This window comes from Moschus berezovskii, chromosome 6 (assembly GCF_049115385.1).
Source record: "Moschus berezovskii isolate FMDL1 chromosome 6, NW_MosBer_1.0, whole genome shotgun sequence".
NCBI classification, from domain to species: domain Eukaryota; kingdom Metazoa; phylum Chordata; class Mammalia; order Artiodactyla; family Moschidae; genus Moschus; species Moschus berezovskii.
Window position 1 is genome coordinate 81,109,735 of NC_142465.1, and position 14,723 is coordinate 81,124,457.

The 14,723-nt window shown below is 38.6% G+C and overlaps 1 protein-coding gene across 1 annotated transcript in view; it reads left to right on the forward strand.

The window, feature by feature from the left end:
* SYT10 (synaptotagmin 10) overlaps positions 1 to 12,514 on the forward strand; it is a 121,665-nt gene extending 109,151 nt beyond the window's left edge. The window contains exons 5-7 of the mRNA XM_055395218.1: positions 4,410 to 4,581; positions 8,675 to 8,804; positions 12,443 to 12,514. Coding sequence (XP_055251193.1) covers positions 4,410 to 4,581; positions 8,675 to 8,804; positions 12,443 to 12,514 — 374 coding nt within the window. The remainder of the gene's footprint in view (positions 1 to 4,409; positions 4,582 to 8,674; positions 8,805 to 12,442) is intronic.
* Positions 12,515 to 14,723: the final 2,209 nt, after the last annotated feature.

Genomic DNA, 14,723 nt, shown 5'->3' on the forward strand with positions numbered 1-14,723 from the left:
GAAGCCTGTGTCGGTGTTCTGGTGGGTGGAGCTGGATTTGTTCTCTCTGGAGTGCAATGAAGTGTCCAGTAATGAGTTATGAGATGTCAGTGGGTTTGGAGTGACTTTGGGCAGCCTGTATATTGAAGCTCAGGGCTAGTTTCCTGTGTTACTGGAGAATTTGCGTGGTATGTCTTGCTCTGGAACTTGTTGACCCTTGGGTTTAGCGTAGGTATGGAGACGTTTGATGAGCTCCTATCGATTAATGTTCCCTGGAGTCAGGACTTCTCTGGTGTTCTCAGGATTCGGGCTTAAGCCTCTTGCCTCTGGTTTTTGGTCTTATTCTTGGAGTAGTTTCTAGACGTCTCTATCTGTCATTTCCAAGGTGGTTCCCTCTGTTTTAGCTTCTGTCTGCTGGTCTCTTCAGTGTCTAATTTCCGCCCTGATACTAGGGGGTGGGTGGACACTTTTTAAGGCTCAGTTGTTCAGTCCTGTTCTAGGAAGGGAGGAACGCTGCAGTCGAATATCTCTGGCGTCTGTGGGGAGTGCTCGCAGCATCTCGGCCACACTGGGTTTGCCCCCGCTCACAGCACGTATTCTGTCCCAGTCTATACTGCACAGGCTCTAGGTTGCTCTGCCGGGAACTGTCCGAGGCCGGCACCGGGTTGTATGCACTTCCCAGGTCTGAGCGGCTCAAGTTCAGGTTCTCAGGTACTCCACAAAGGCGCAGACTTGGTTGGGCCTGCGTTTTGTGCCTTCCCCGGTCCGAGCAGCTCAGGGGACCAGGTGTTTGGCGAGCGCGGTCTCTGCGACTTATCGCCTCCCCAGTCCCTGCCACTCAGTTTTCTGGGTGTACAACTGGCGTACCTTCTCAGGGGGATATCGACCGGCCCGAGCCCAAGAAGTCCTAATTAGCAACAAGCCTGTGTGCAGATTGTATCAGATGCCTTTCTGGGGCCGCGGTTGCCCGCTCCGGCTCTGGCTGCGCTCCCTGCCTGTCTCGGCGGGGGATGGGGGATGGGCCGACCGCAGCCGGCTCACTTTGCTCAGTCCTTTATTCTGTGAGCGGGGCTGGCCGAGTCATAGGTTAGAGCTTTCCGCCTTTTTGTGGGGAAGCTATCCCACAGTCTGCTTTGCTCTCCCCAGTTCTCTCAAATTATTCTCGCGGCATTCAAGCCCAGTCCTCTCTCTAAGCAGTTCAGCCGGCTCCTCCCTGCCCAGCCCCCGCTGCTAATGGCGTATGCAGGCGTCTGCGCTGCTTCTCCGCTGGGAGTTACCGTTTGGCGGGTAATCTGTGGGTTTTAAAAAAATCTTAAAAAAAAAAAGAGGGTTATGTGGCCCTCTGAGCTTCCAAGGCTCGCCACAGATTCGCCAGTGAGAATGTTTCCTGGTGTTTGGAAACTTCTCTCTTTTTAAAGCCTCCCTTCCCGGGACGGAGCTCCGTCCTTACTTCTTTTGTCTTGCTTTTTATCTTTTATGTTTTTTGCTACCTCCTTTCGAAGACAATGGGCTGCTTTTCTGGGTGCCTGACGTCCTCTGCCAGCATTCAGAAGTTGTTTTGTGGACTTTACTCGCATTCAAATGTTCTTTTGATGAATTTGTGGAGGAGAGAGTGGTCTCGCCGTCCTATTCCTCCGCCATCTTGTTCCTCCCGACCAGATGCTAACTTTTTAAGAGGACTGGCCAAAGAGGTCACCAAATAAAGTTCAAATTTCTATATATCAATCATGGCCAGTGATTCCCTTTCCTTCAAACCTCTTCAGTGAGCCCAGGAGAGGCTGCTCACTGCTAGGGGACCCGACACAAGGTATCCTGATGCCTCTGTTACCCGAACTCAAACCAGATTTTTACTCCCAACACCGGCAACTTCCCGTAAATCTGCTCTGAAATTTTATCCTGCTCGCTGAGCCTCCGCTGGCTGAAGGCCAGTGCAACATTCCTGTTGTTTTAGGAGCGCAGATACCTTTGCTGAAGGTTGGGGGAAAAAACAAAACCAATCTGCCTTGATGGGGAAGAGACGCGGGAACTTCACCACACAGACTTGTCGCTCCCCGCTCAAAAAGTCACATCCATTTTAGAAAGCCAAGAAATAGCCCCAGCAGTAGCACCTGCTCCACCTGAGGACATCTGCCCGAAATCAGACGTCTGGCCCCCCGCTTTGGGCGGCTGAGGGAACCCAAGCAGAACCACGTTTGAGGAATAAGGAACCAGCTGTTGAATCACGAGCCGGTCGGCACACCCCACCGAGGAAGGCTTTCTTATCTCTCCTTGCTATTCTTTAGAACTCTGCATTCAAATGGGTATATCTTTTCTTTTCTTCTTTGCCTTTAGCTTTTCTTCTTCTCTTAGCAATTTGTAAGGTCTCCTTAGGCAACCATTTTGCCTTTATTTTTCTTAACGATGGTCTAGATCACCACCTTCTGTACAATGTCATGAACCTCTGTCCACAGTTTTTCAGGCACTCTGCTTATAAGATTTAATCCCTTGAATCTATTTGTCACATCCAATATATAATTAAGAGATTTGATTTAGGTCATACCTGAATGGTCTAGTGGTTTTCCCTACTTTCTTCAGTTTTAGTCTGAATTTTGTAATAAAGAGTTCATGATCTGAGCCATAGTCAGCTCCCGGTCTTGTTTTTGCTGACTCTATAGAGCTTCTCCATCTTCAGCTGCAAAGAAAATAATCAATCTCATTTTGATATTGAACATCTGGTGATGTCCATGTGTGGAGTTGTCTCTTGTGTTTTTGGGAGTAGGTGTTTGCTGTGAGCAGTGTGTTATCTTGGCAAAACTCTGTTAGCCTTTGACTTGCTTCATTTTGTACTCCAAGACCAAACTTGCCTGTTACTCCAGGTATCTCTTGACTTCCTATTTTTGCATTCCTGTCCCTTGTGATGAAAAGTACATTTTTGGGGTATGTTAGTTCTAAAAGGTCTTGTAGATCATCATAGAACTGTTCAGCTTCTTTAGCATAAGTGGTTGGAGCATAGACTTGAGTTACTCTTATATTGAATGGTTTGCCTTGTAAATGAATAGAGATCATTCTTTCATTTTTCAGATTGCACCCAAGTACTGCATTTAGGACTCTTTTGTTGACTATGAGGGTTACTCCATTTTTTTCTAAGCAAATCTTGCCCACAGTAGTAGATATAATGGTCATCTGAATTTAATTCACCCATTCTGGTTCATTTTAGTTCACTGATTCATAAAATGTCAATGGTCACTCTTGCCATCCCTGTTTGACCACTTCCAATTTACCTTGATTCATAGACCTAACGTTCCAGTTTTCTATGCACTATTGTTCATAGGAAGTCATCAAACATTGCTTCCATCACCAGTCACATCCACAACTGGGCATTGTTTTCACTTTGGCTCCGTCTCTCCATCTTTCTGGAGTTATTTCTCCACTACTCCAGTTGCATGTTGGGCTCCTACCTATCTGAGGAGTTCATCTTTCAATGTCTTATCGTTTTGCCTTTTCATACTGTTCATGGGGTTCTCAAGGCAAGAATACTGAAGTGGTTTGCCATTCCCTTCTCCAGTGGACCACATTTTGTCAGATCTCTACACCATGACCCATCCATCTTGGGTGGCCCTACATGGCATGGCTCAAAGTTTCATTGAGTTAGACAAGGCTGTGTTCCATGTGATCAGTTTGGTTAGTTTTCTGTGATTGTGGTTTTCATTCTATCTGCTTTCTGATGGATAAGGATAACAGGCTGGTGGAAGCTTCCTGATGGGAGACACTGACTGTGGGGGAACCTGGTTCTTGTTCTGATAGGTTGTGCCATGTTCAGTATATCTTTAATCCAATTTTCTGTTGGTGAGCAGGGCTATGTTCCCTTACTGTTGTTTGGCCCAAGGGCAAACTATGGTAGGGGTAATGGTGATAATGGCGACTTCCTTCAAAAGGACCTATGCCTGCATTGTTGTATTCAGTGTCCCTGACTCCAAAGCAGGCCACTGTTGACTGATGCTTTCTCCAGAGACTCTTGGACACACACATGCAAGTCTGGCTCAGTCTCTTATGGGGACATTGCTCCTTTCTCTTGGATCCTGGTGGGCACAAGGTGTTGTTTATGCCCTCCAAGAGTCTCTTTACCCAGTTCTGTGGAAGTTATGTAATCAAATTCCACTGGCCTACAAAGTCAAAGTCCCTGGGAGTTCTCAGTCCCTTTGCTGAATCCCCAGGATGGGAAATCTGTTGTAGATCCTAGAACTTTCTTAACAATGCAAGAATTTCTTTGGTATAATTGAAACTATAGGACATAATATACCATTATAGGACATAATATACCACTATAGGACATAATATACCACTATAGGACATAATATACCACTTTTCTTATTTAATAAAATTAACCACAGTTTTTATTTGTGCTTTGTACTATTATTTGCATTTTATTAAAACTACCTTTCTATTGCTAGATCCTTATGTCAAAGTGTCTCTGATTTGTGAGGGTCGAAGATTAAAAAAGAAGAAGACGACTACAAAGAAAAACACTCTAAACCCTGTATACAATGAGGCAATTATTTTCGACATCCCTCCGGAGAATGTGGACCAGGTCAGCCTCTCCATTGCAGTCATGGATTATGATAGGTATGTTCATTTCTCTACTCACAGAGTAATTGCTACATTTAGTCATATGTGGACCAAATTCAGCTTTTCAGGTTATTTCCTGCTACAATAATTTTTATTTTAAATTGGAAAAGGGAAAAATTATTTATTCAGAATTTACTTTATTCTACGGTATAACATTCATTTTTCTCTTCCAAAGGATGTCATCCTGAAGTTGAAGGACAGGTTACCTGAGTATTGTGACATAATGGGTATGGAAGCTGTATGGGATACATTATAAGAAACACTTCTGTGAAGTTTTTAAAAATAGTAACCACAGAAATTACAGTCAATGGATTTTGCTTTTCCAAGTGGACTGGAATATGAATATCATGATGCTTACCTGAGCTCTATCATTAGTTAGCTGTGTAAAGGGCAAGTTTTCTCTTAGAGAGTCACTTTTGCGTTTTTAAAACATTAGTATAATGTGAAATTGTGAACAGTGAGTTGAAGGTGAGTTGAAGGTGAATATTATCCATATTGTTATTGCCTTGAAGGTTTCACACTAATCTTAAATCATTGCTTTATGGATAGTTCTTCTAACTCACACACTTTGATTACTTCTCCTTTTATAAAGTAAATAGCTAACTACTGAGTAAAGCACTGAATCTTCTTCCTGTTGCAGCACCTACTCCTTCCTTTTCTGAAATGTTGCCCTGCTCAGTTTATCTCATTGCATTCATGGTTTACAGCTCTGCTCGAGTCACCACTTCTGCGTCTTTCTTGGCTAACCAATCTCTTCTTCCTCTGAACTTGTGTTCCACTGAAGTTCCTTGCTATATAATTATTTTTGTTGCTTTCTTTTTATATTTATAAAGCTTTCAAAAATGAATCTTGTATATTTAAGCTACAAAATTATCGGCACATAGATAGTGTCTTATTTTGTTCTAAAGATAACAAAAGTGGTACAGAATGCACATACATAAATATTCAGAGTGTCTATTTTGTATTATTATGCAAATGGTAGTAGCCAGGACCCTATAACAGAGAGACATTAAAAATGGTATACTTTGGATGACAGCTAGAAAAATGAAGTACTGAAAGATAAGATGATTTGTACTATTTGAAGTTAGATTATATCACAGTTTACAGAAAAGCTGACACTGTTTAAAGAGAGAGAGAGAAATCTTGAATTTCTAGTTGAAATGGGAAACTCTAAAAATATTGCAGTGTTTCAATCAGAACCCCTTGTTCCACTTTATCAAAAAATTACTCCCATTGATTTCTCACAGCAAAGACTGCAGGTATATACAACTGAGCATTTGTCACCCAAATAACTTTAGGAAAGTGAACCCTGACAATCTGTAAAATGAATTCTAAAAGTTATTTATAAAAATATACTTTTGGAGGGACTTCACTTTAAGGGGGGAAGATACTAAGCATCAGTTCAGTTCAGTTCAGTTCAGTCACTCAGTCGTGTCTGATTCTGTGACCACATGGACTGCAGCACACAGGCTTGTCCATCACCAAGTACCAGAGTTTGCTCAAACTATGTTTTTCCTTATCTACCTGTTAGTCTGCTAATGACATTAATTCAATAGGTTGTAAACTCTTTGAGGGCAGTGATTTGTTTATTGTTTTATCCTCAGTGCCTAGGAAAAACCTGTGGCTCCTTTAAGAATCTCAATAAATATTTGTTGCATACTGTGAATAATTGAATTAATGACTTTATCATAAATAATTCATAAATGAATTCATAAATAATTTATGAATTTATTATTTAATGAATTTATCCTCAAGAATCCTCAATATCCTTAATTGTATAACAGTGGACACTATTTAATCATCTCCCAATCCCTTCTGAATTTCAGTCGGTTCAGCTCAGTCGTTCAGTAGTGTCTTATTCTTTGCGACCCCATGGACTACAGCATGCCAAGCTTCCCTGTCCATCACCAACTCCTGGAGCTTGCTCAAACTCATGTCCATCGAGTTCGTGATGCCATCCAACCATCTCATCCTCTGTTGTCTGCTTCTCCTCCTGCCTTCAATCTTTCCCAGCATCAGGGTCTTTTTCAATGAGTCAGTTTTTCACATAAGATGGCCAAAGTATTGGAGTTTCAGCTTCAGCATAGGTCCTTCCAATAAATATTCAGGGCTGATTTCCTTTAGGCTTGACTGGTTGGATCTCCTTGCAGTCCAAGGGACTCTCAAGAGTCTTCTCCAACACCACAGTTCAAAAGCATCAGTTCTTTGGCACTCAGCTTTCATTATGGTCCAACTTGTGCATTCATCCATGACTACTGGGAAAACCATTGCTTTGACTAGACAGACCTTTGTCAGCAAAGTAACATCTCTGTTTTTTTTTTTTTTGTTTGTTTGTTTTCATCATGAAATTGTTGGAGAGGTATCTTTAGCGTCAACTTTTGAAAATGGGACTGCTAAGCCAGAGGGCAGAAGTGTTTGTAGCTGAATCAGGTATTACCCAAGTCCTCTCCACTGGAGTTGTACCATTTTTTCTTTTTTTTTAGGTTTTATTATTTTAATTATTTATTTATTTATTTATTCTAATTGGAGGCTAATTACTTTACAATATTGTATTGGTTTTGCCATACATTGACTCTGCTTTTTAATATGCTGTCTAGGTTGTTCATAACTTTTCTTCCAAGGAGCAAGTGTCTTTTAATTCCATGGCTGCAGTCACCAGATGCAGTGATTTTGGAGCCCCCCAAAATAAAACCTGTCACTATTTCCATTATTTCCCTATCTATTTGCCATGAAGTGATGGGACCAGATGCCATGATCTTTAGTTTTTTGAATGTTGAGTTTTAAGCCAGCTTTCTCACTCTCTTCTTTCACTTTCATCAAGAGGCTCTTTAGTTCCTCTTTGCTTTCTGCCATAATACATCAGTTAATTATTACATCATTAATTAACTGTACAATTAATACATCAGTGACAGTGAGAAATGTCCTAAAATCATCTCAAAAATCTCCTTTGAGTTTTCTGTCAAAATAATGATAGAAAAAAATGCCTTTAACTTGCATTCTGTTCTTGAGAAGCAGCTTACCCCCCATGTGTGTTCGGGTCAACCCTTTTGATTCAAGTCTTCTATCTCTTACTAAGTGTACAAAGGCAGGCAGGCCCCTTCTGAGTTTTTAACTTCTTTGTCTGCAAAACGAGTTGATAATAATGATATTCATGGTCATGATGTAAAGATTAAGTGAGTCAGTACATTTAAATTACTTAGAAAAGTGTCTCACACATAATAAGCTCTCAAAAACATTAACTATCATTATTATTTTGATTTATTACTATGAAAACAAGGCATGAATAGAAAACAAGAATGTTCGCTATGCTCTGATGTTATACAGTAAGTTAAATGCCATGGCTCAAAATGTAGCCCTTCCCTGTTTAATTATTATACCAGTGGTAGCATTCACTGACATATAATTTAGAATCAATTAATTATGGTCATTTATACAAGCTCATTTATATTGAACCCTTTGTGAGTAATTTATGCATCATTATAAAACATTAAGCCCTTTGGGAAAAGGAGATTAGAGTTACATCACTTAAAGTTAATAGGTCTGCTTCCAAGAAAGAAACTCATCATATAGGTAAGGACCAACTGGCATTTCTCATCCACACTCCTATTATTGTGAAATGTGCTTGATTTACAGAGCACTAAAATAGTTTGTGTATAGTCCTTTTACAAATTCGTTTTTGAATGCTGATCCTGCTCAATCACTTCAGTTGTGTTCTACTCTTTGCTACCCTATTGATTGTAGCCCACCATGCTCCCCTGTCCAAGGGATTCTCTAGGCAAGAACACTGAAGTGGGTTGCCATGCCCGATTCCAGGGGATCTTCCTGACCCAGGAATCGAGCCTGCATCTTTCATATCTCCTGCATTGGCAGTTGGGTTCTTTACCACTAGAACCATCTGGGAAGCCCAATCTTGTTTAGTAAGTTTTAACTTACTTAAGACTCTTCATTTGACCTGAAGTAGTTTAATATGTAAAATTATCTAGAACTTATCACAAAATCTACTGTTTTAATTGTGCTTAAAATTCTGTTAAGGTGTGTGAAACTTATCTTTGAATATTGGAATGAAAGTAAAATATTCTCCAAATCATAGGGTAGGACACAATGAGGTCATAGGAGTGTGTAGAACAGGACTGGATGCCGAGGGTCTTGGGCGAGACCACTGGAATGAAATGTTGACCTATCACCGAAAACCAATAACACATTGGCACCCCTTACTGGAGGTAAGCTTTGGACCTCTCTTGCATCTACTCTCTTCTTTATCTCTTGTTTAAATATTATTTATCTGCTAACATTTCACTAACATTTTACATATTCACCTTTTAAAAAAATAGCTATTTGCTCTTGTTTTTGTCCCACAGACTCTGTTATCCAGTATGCAAAGTTCTGTATGTCTTGTTGGTTTTTAAAAATAACTAAATTATGATATTGATATTCCTTTAAAGTAAGTCCATAAAAACTGCAAATCTATTATTTTCTCTACATAGTCTGAAAACCTGTGTCATTAAGTGGTGGAGGAATCAAGTAAATTCATTATTACCTGGAAACTGAATTTTGTTGCTTCTCTTTTGTGAAAGCAGCCACCTCACCTAAACTTCCCAAGAATCCCTAAAGATGTCACTTAATATGTAGGGGGGCAGGTATATAGTTACTGGCTCTATTCAGGAAGTAAAAAGTCTCACAGATTGTTTTTAAAAATATTGAGGCATCAGTTTGCCTAAGTTGAAAACCTGGTTCTGCTGTGTGACCCCATATTGGAGAACCTTGGGCAAGACACAAACCTAAGTTTCTGTTATTACTACTTAATAGCAGTAAACTTAGAGTAAAACTAGACGAACTGCTGACTATTAAGTACTTAACACAGAGTATAGCACTATGTTGTTCTAAATATAACTAATATTAATAGTTATATTAACTAGAAGTGATATCAATACCAGTTCCTATCAGAATATTTAGCCATGAAAGCAGTTTTCGGTCTACTCGATACACTGAATGTTGTTAGGTGAAGTGATTTTCTTTCCCAAAGACTGGAATATCTTGAAGAACCTCAAAATAAATTATTTATATGACCTAATTAATTGTGAGTTGATAAGAGGTGGAATTTATGCAATTCAATACAAAAATTTATGATAACCACACAGTAACAGTAAGTGAAATACATTGCCATCTCTCCCATGGATAAGATTCTGCTTCTTATTCTGTCACTAAGCATAGGTTGAATAGGAGAGACAGAGCAGTATAATTAACTAAATGTCATTGAGCCCTCGTTCTATTCTCAGCTTGGTCACAAAAGTGTGACTTTGGCCGTGTTCAGTTCAGTTCAGTTCAGCCGCTCAGTCGTTTCCGACTCTCTGTGACCCCATGAATCACAGCACGCCAGGCCTCCCTGGCCATCACCAACTCCCAGAGTTCACTCAAATTCATGTCCATCGAGTTGGTGATGCCATCCAGCCATCTCATTTTCTGTCGTCCCCTTCTCCTCCTGCCCCCAATCCCTCCCAGCATCAAAGTCTTTTCCAGTGAGTCAACTCTTCGCATGAGGTTACTCAAGACATTATGGGGAAAATTCCATGAACATTATATAAACAGCACATGCTCAGACATAGGAGGTGAAATGTCATCTTAGATAAATTATTTGCTTTATTACATTAATGTTCCAAATCTTTAATTCACTTCATTATTTATTGTAAATCATAAAAGACAGACACGTTATGCAAATGTACATTCACACAGCACTTTCCCCTAAATAATAACTCAATAAGTCCTGAGAAGGTTGTTTCATTTCAACAATGTGTATTATCTGAAGTATACTCTACTGCTTTGCTATTCTTTTCCTGATTCTCATCTTTGTTTTTGCTTAAAGTTTGAAAAGTGATTGTTAGGTCTAAGAATCTAGACATAAGAGTAGAGTTTGCTGGGCAGATTACTACACTGAAGGCAGATGTGAATTCTAACCCTTGTTCCTCTGACTTTCTAATCCTGGGCAGACCACGTGCTTTATCTGCAGCTACATTTCTCTATATTTAGAAAAGAGAAATGCACACCTCTGGGACTTCCCTGATTGTCCAGTGGCTAAGACTGTACATTTCCAATGCAGGGGCCCCAGGTTTGATCCCTGGTCAGGGAACTAGGCTCTACATGTTGCAACTAAGCATTCTCATTCCACAACCAAAGATCCTGCATGGCACAATGAAGACCCAGCACAGACAAAAAATTAATAAATATTAAAGAAAGAGAAATATACACTCTTACAGAGTTTATCGGAGAAGGTGATGGCACCCCACTCCAGTACTCTTGCCTGGAAAATCCCATGGATGGAGGAGCCTGGTGGGCTGCAGTCCATGGGGTCATAAAGAGTCAGACACGACTGAGCGACTTCACTTTCACTTTTCACTTTAATGCATTAGAGAAGGAAATGGCAACCCACTTCAGTGTTCTTGCCTGGAGAATCCCAGGGACAGGGGAGCTTGGTGGGCTGCCATCTATATAGTTGCACAGAGTCGGACACGACTGAAGTGACTTAGCAGCAGCAGCAGCAACAACAGAGTTTATAGGAATGATGTAGGGATAAGTGAGATGATGTGATCAACAACTTTTAACTAATGAAAGGACAGATGTTTTATGACCCAAAGCATATTATAGTTGCTTATGACTAGTAAGTTGGGCATGCAGCAGTCCATGGGGTTGCTAAGAGTCGAACATGACTGTTCAGCTGTTGTTTAGGGCAACTGAACAACAATAAGCAGTTATACATTTATATGATGAGGAAAAACTATGAAATAGGCATGAATTTGTGTGTGAAAACATGGGAGAACTTTTCAGTCATTGTAGGGTTTATAGGAAGGATAAACATCAGTAGAAGATCCCAGATAAAATGTTCTAGTTGCTCACTAGCAGAGGACAAGAGGGCTGAAAAGATTTTGCAGAGATACTTTCTCCAGCAAATAGCTCACTTTTTCTAACTTCTACACCTGCATTCACTGGTCAAACAGAACATAGGGACTACAGACCTAAGAACTGGCTGGATTTTGAATTGTGAGAAAGTGCTGTGTGTGGAATTATGTGTTTTGTTGCCACAGCAGTGATTAAAATGAGAAGGGAACAATTACTCAAGAGCTGAGTAAATTGGTAAGAAAAGAGACTAAAGCATCGCTTGGAAAATCTGTCTACTTCTACCTGGATATAAAAGTTTATCCTATTGTAATTAAATCTATAAAATATACATAATATTTAGGGGCCAGGAGAAATTATTCTTTATCCCTTGTGGCTCCTATCTTCCAAACTCAGTCCTTATCATTAATTGCTTCTATAAACATCACCTCCTGCTTTAGAGCAAATGGAATGCAGTCTCCTATGTCTTGAACCTTCTTGCTCTTATCCAACCTTAGAATGAAAGTATTAGTTGCTCAGTTGTGTCCCACGATTCTTTGTGACCCCATGGACTGTAGACCACCAGGATCCACTGTCCATGGAATTCTCCAGGCAAGAATACTGGAGTGGGTAGCTATTCCCTTTGCCAGGGATCTTCCCAACCCAGGGATCAGACCTGGATCTCCTACATTGCAGGCAGATTCTTTGCCATCTGAGCCACCAGGAAATAAAACTAATAGTCTGTGATAGAATGTGAGATGAATCTGCAGTTTCCCTGCATGTCATCTATGTACCATGCTCTGCCTACATTTTTGTGAGATGTTTGTGTCCCCTCACGCCACCTGAGAAGGTAAGTTATGCAGGTCATGGGGAGTTATGTATATCTTCTCTTCAGAAACTTGCATATCATGGGTGTGAATATTCACTATTAAAAGGTAACAATTACCCACTTTATTATTTTTTTGCACATTATAAAATTATTATCTTTCAGTTACCTGGCCGGGCGACCAGTTTTGATAGTCAAGGATCCTGTCCATCTCCCAAGCTAACTTCCACACCATAATGCTTCCAAAATAATGCCATTATAATAAGGACCCAGGATCATGTTCTCACCAAATCAGAAAAAAAAAAAAAAAAGTGGAAGATTTTATTTCCTCATTTGAATACATCCTAATAACAAACAAAATATTGTGTAAATTTTGCCTTCATTGTCTGTTTACTAACTTTGAACATCTTAATGTATCTTACTTGAATACAAATGGTCTTTACTTCCATTAGGCATTTTATTATTTGTGTCATATGCCAATTAGAAGAAAAACTGTTTTTAATAAATTGTAAATTCTCTGCATAAGCAAATAATACATTTTTGAAAATAATCCATACTTATCTGAAATTAAATATAGTTAATGCTGCTATTGTATAAAGTAGCACATGTCATATATGTATGGTTTTGACTTTGTTAAAACTATGTTCATTTCCAGTTGTGTATATGGTTCTGTATAAACCTTAATGGAAAATGTGAGCTTTACTCACTGCATTAAATAATCAAATTAATATAATTTATTAATTTATTATTTATTCTTTCATTCTCAACAAAATCTTTTCTTGATGAAGTTTGGTTTTTGCTAAACTCTAAACTTTTTCTTTCAAGCTTATTCTTTAAGATATAGAGAAAACACTATAATTTGAAGATCCTCTCTGAGTATAAATTTAAGAATATTTAGTAGCTGGAAAATGGAGATTGAGCCATTTGGGCTAGTATTTTATACTGTCTTAAAGTTACTAATTCAAACATCTGTAGCACTGTTTGATATTTTAAAAATTATATTATTAGTTTTCTCAAATGTAGCATTAGTATTCCTAAATGAATAGAATCAGAACTCATGAGGTTCTCAAGTACTACATATTTATTTTGTGACATAAAGTTATCACATGGATCCTGTATTCCTGATAGACATATTGACACCAAAGTTACAATAAATCTCTGTGCTTATTGCCATTTGGATTGTACACAGTGATAGTGACTTTTAAACTCAAACAGAAGCTAATCTTTAGAAATGGGTATTCCCTTAAAGAAAAAAATGACTTATTTTTCAGCACATTATATAATTATAAATAATTCAACTTCAATATCTAATAAAAGACAAATAATTCTCAAGGCACAGACCCACAGTCTTTTGTGAAAGCCTTTGCCCTCATAAGAATCAAGAATCAGGCCACTAGTCGTAAAAACAATGCAAATGTTTTTACAGAACTTTCCTTTAAATCATGTCAACATTTTATTGTCATGTTTCTGGGCCCTATTAGAAGGTATCTATATTGAATGACCCCAACCTTACTTTTGAGATGTGTATTGTGCATGTTTCAAGCTTATCCCAAGATAGAAGGTTAAATCTCAATCTTCTCCCCCCTGCCCAAATAAAAATCAAGAAAATCTGCAGTTAGGCTATAAAAACAGATTCATCAGAACTAGAAAAGTTTTCAGCAATTGCAAAATTTTGATTTTAGTAAAATCCCTTATTTCTAAATATTAAAATTTGGTTTTAAAGTCTTGAGATTTTGTATTTTGGTACTTCTCATATGATGGTATTAACATTAATTAAGATGTAACTATTTTACAAATTAATATTTTTAAGTCATACATAATTCCCTAAATTTTTTCAAAACTACTTGTGGCATCTCAATGAAAACAAATATTCCTGGCCAACATTTTCTGATTTAAAACTAAAGAAACCTTACCAAGTCTAAAAGAACCACTTGCTATAGACAATATGACTGAGGATGACACTTCTATTTTGTAATCCTTTGTTTTACTGGAAAATAGAATTGTCAAATGAGAAGACTCTTAAAAAATAACATGTTCAGAGATAATTGTTTATAGGCATAGCTGCAACTTACAATTAATTAGCAACTATATTTCCGTAGTATAATAATTTTTTTCACCTAAAACATACTTAAGGATTTTTATTCATGCTTTTCTTTGCCTCCTATGTAGAAATAGTCAATGTTTACAGTAAAAAACACAACCAACCAGCCAACTAGGAGACTTTAATATGGTTATTGTAGACTAAAAGTTTAAGATAATTTTTTTAAAATTATTGTTTCCTAGGGATTAGAATAAACATATCAGGACTGACCATTTGCTAATCCTTGAGAGATTAAAGGGAGAAAATTCATAACAGATTTTAAATACATGATTTAAAATGGTGTGAAAGTATTAGTTGCTCAGTTATGTCTGACTCTTTGCAACCCCATTGACTATAGCCCACCAG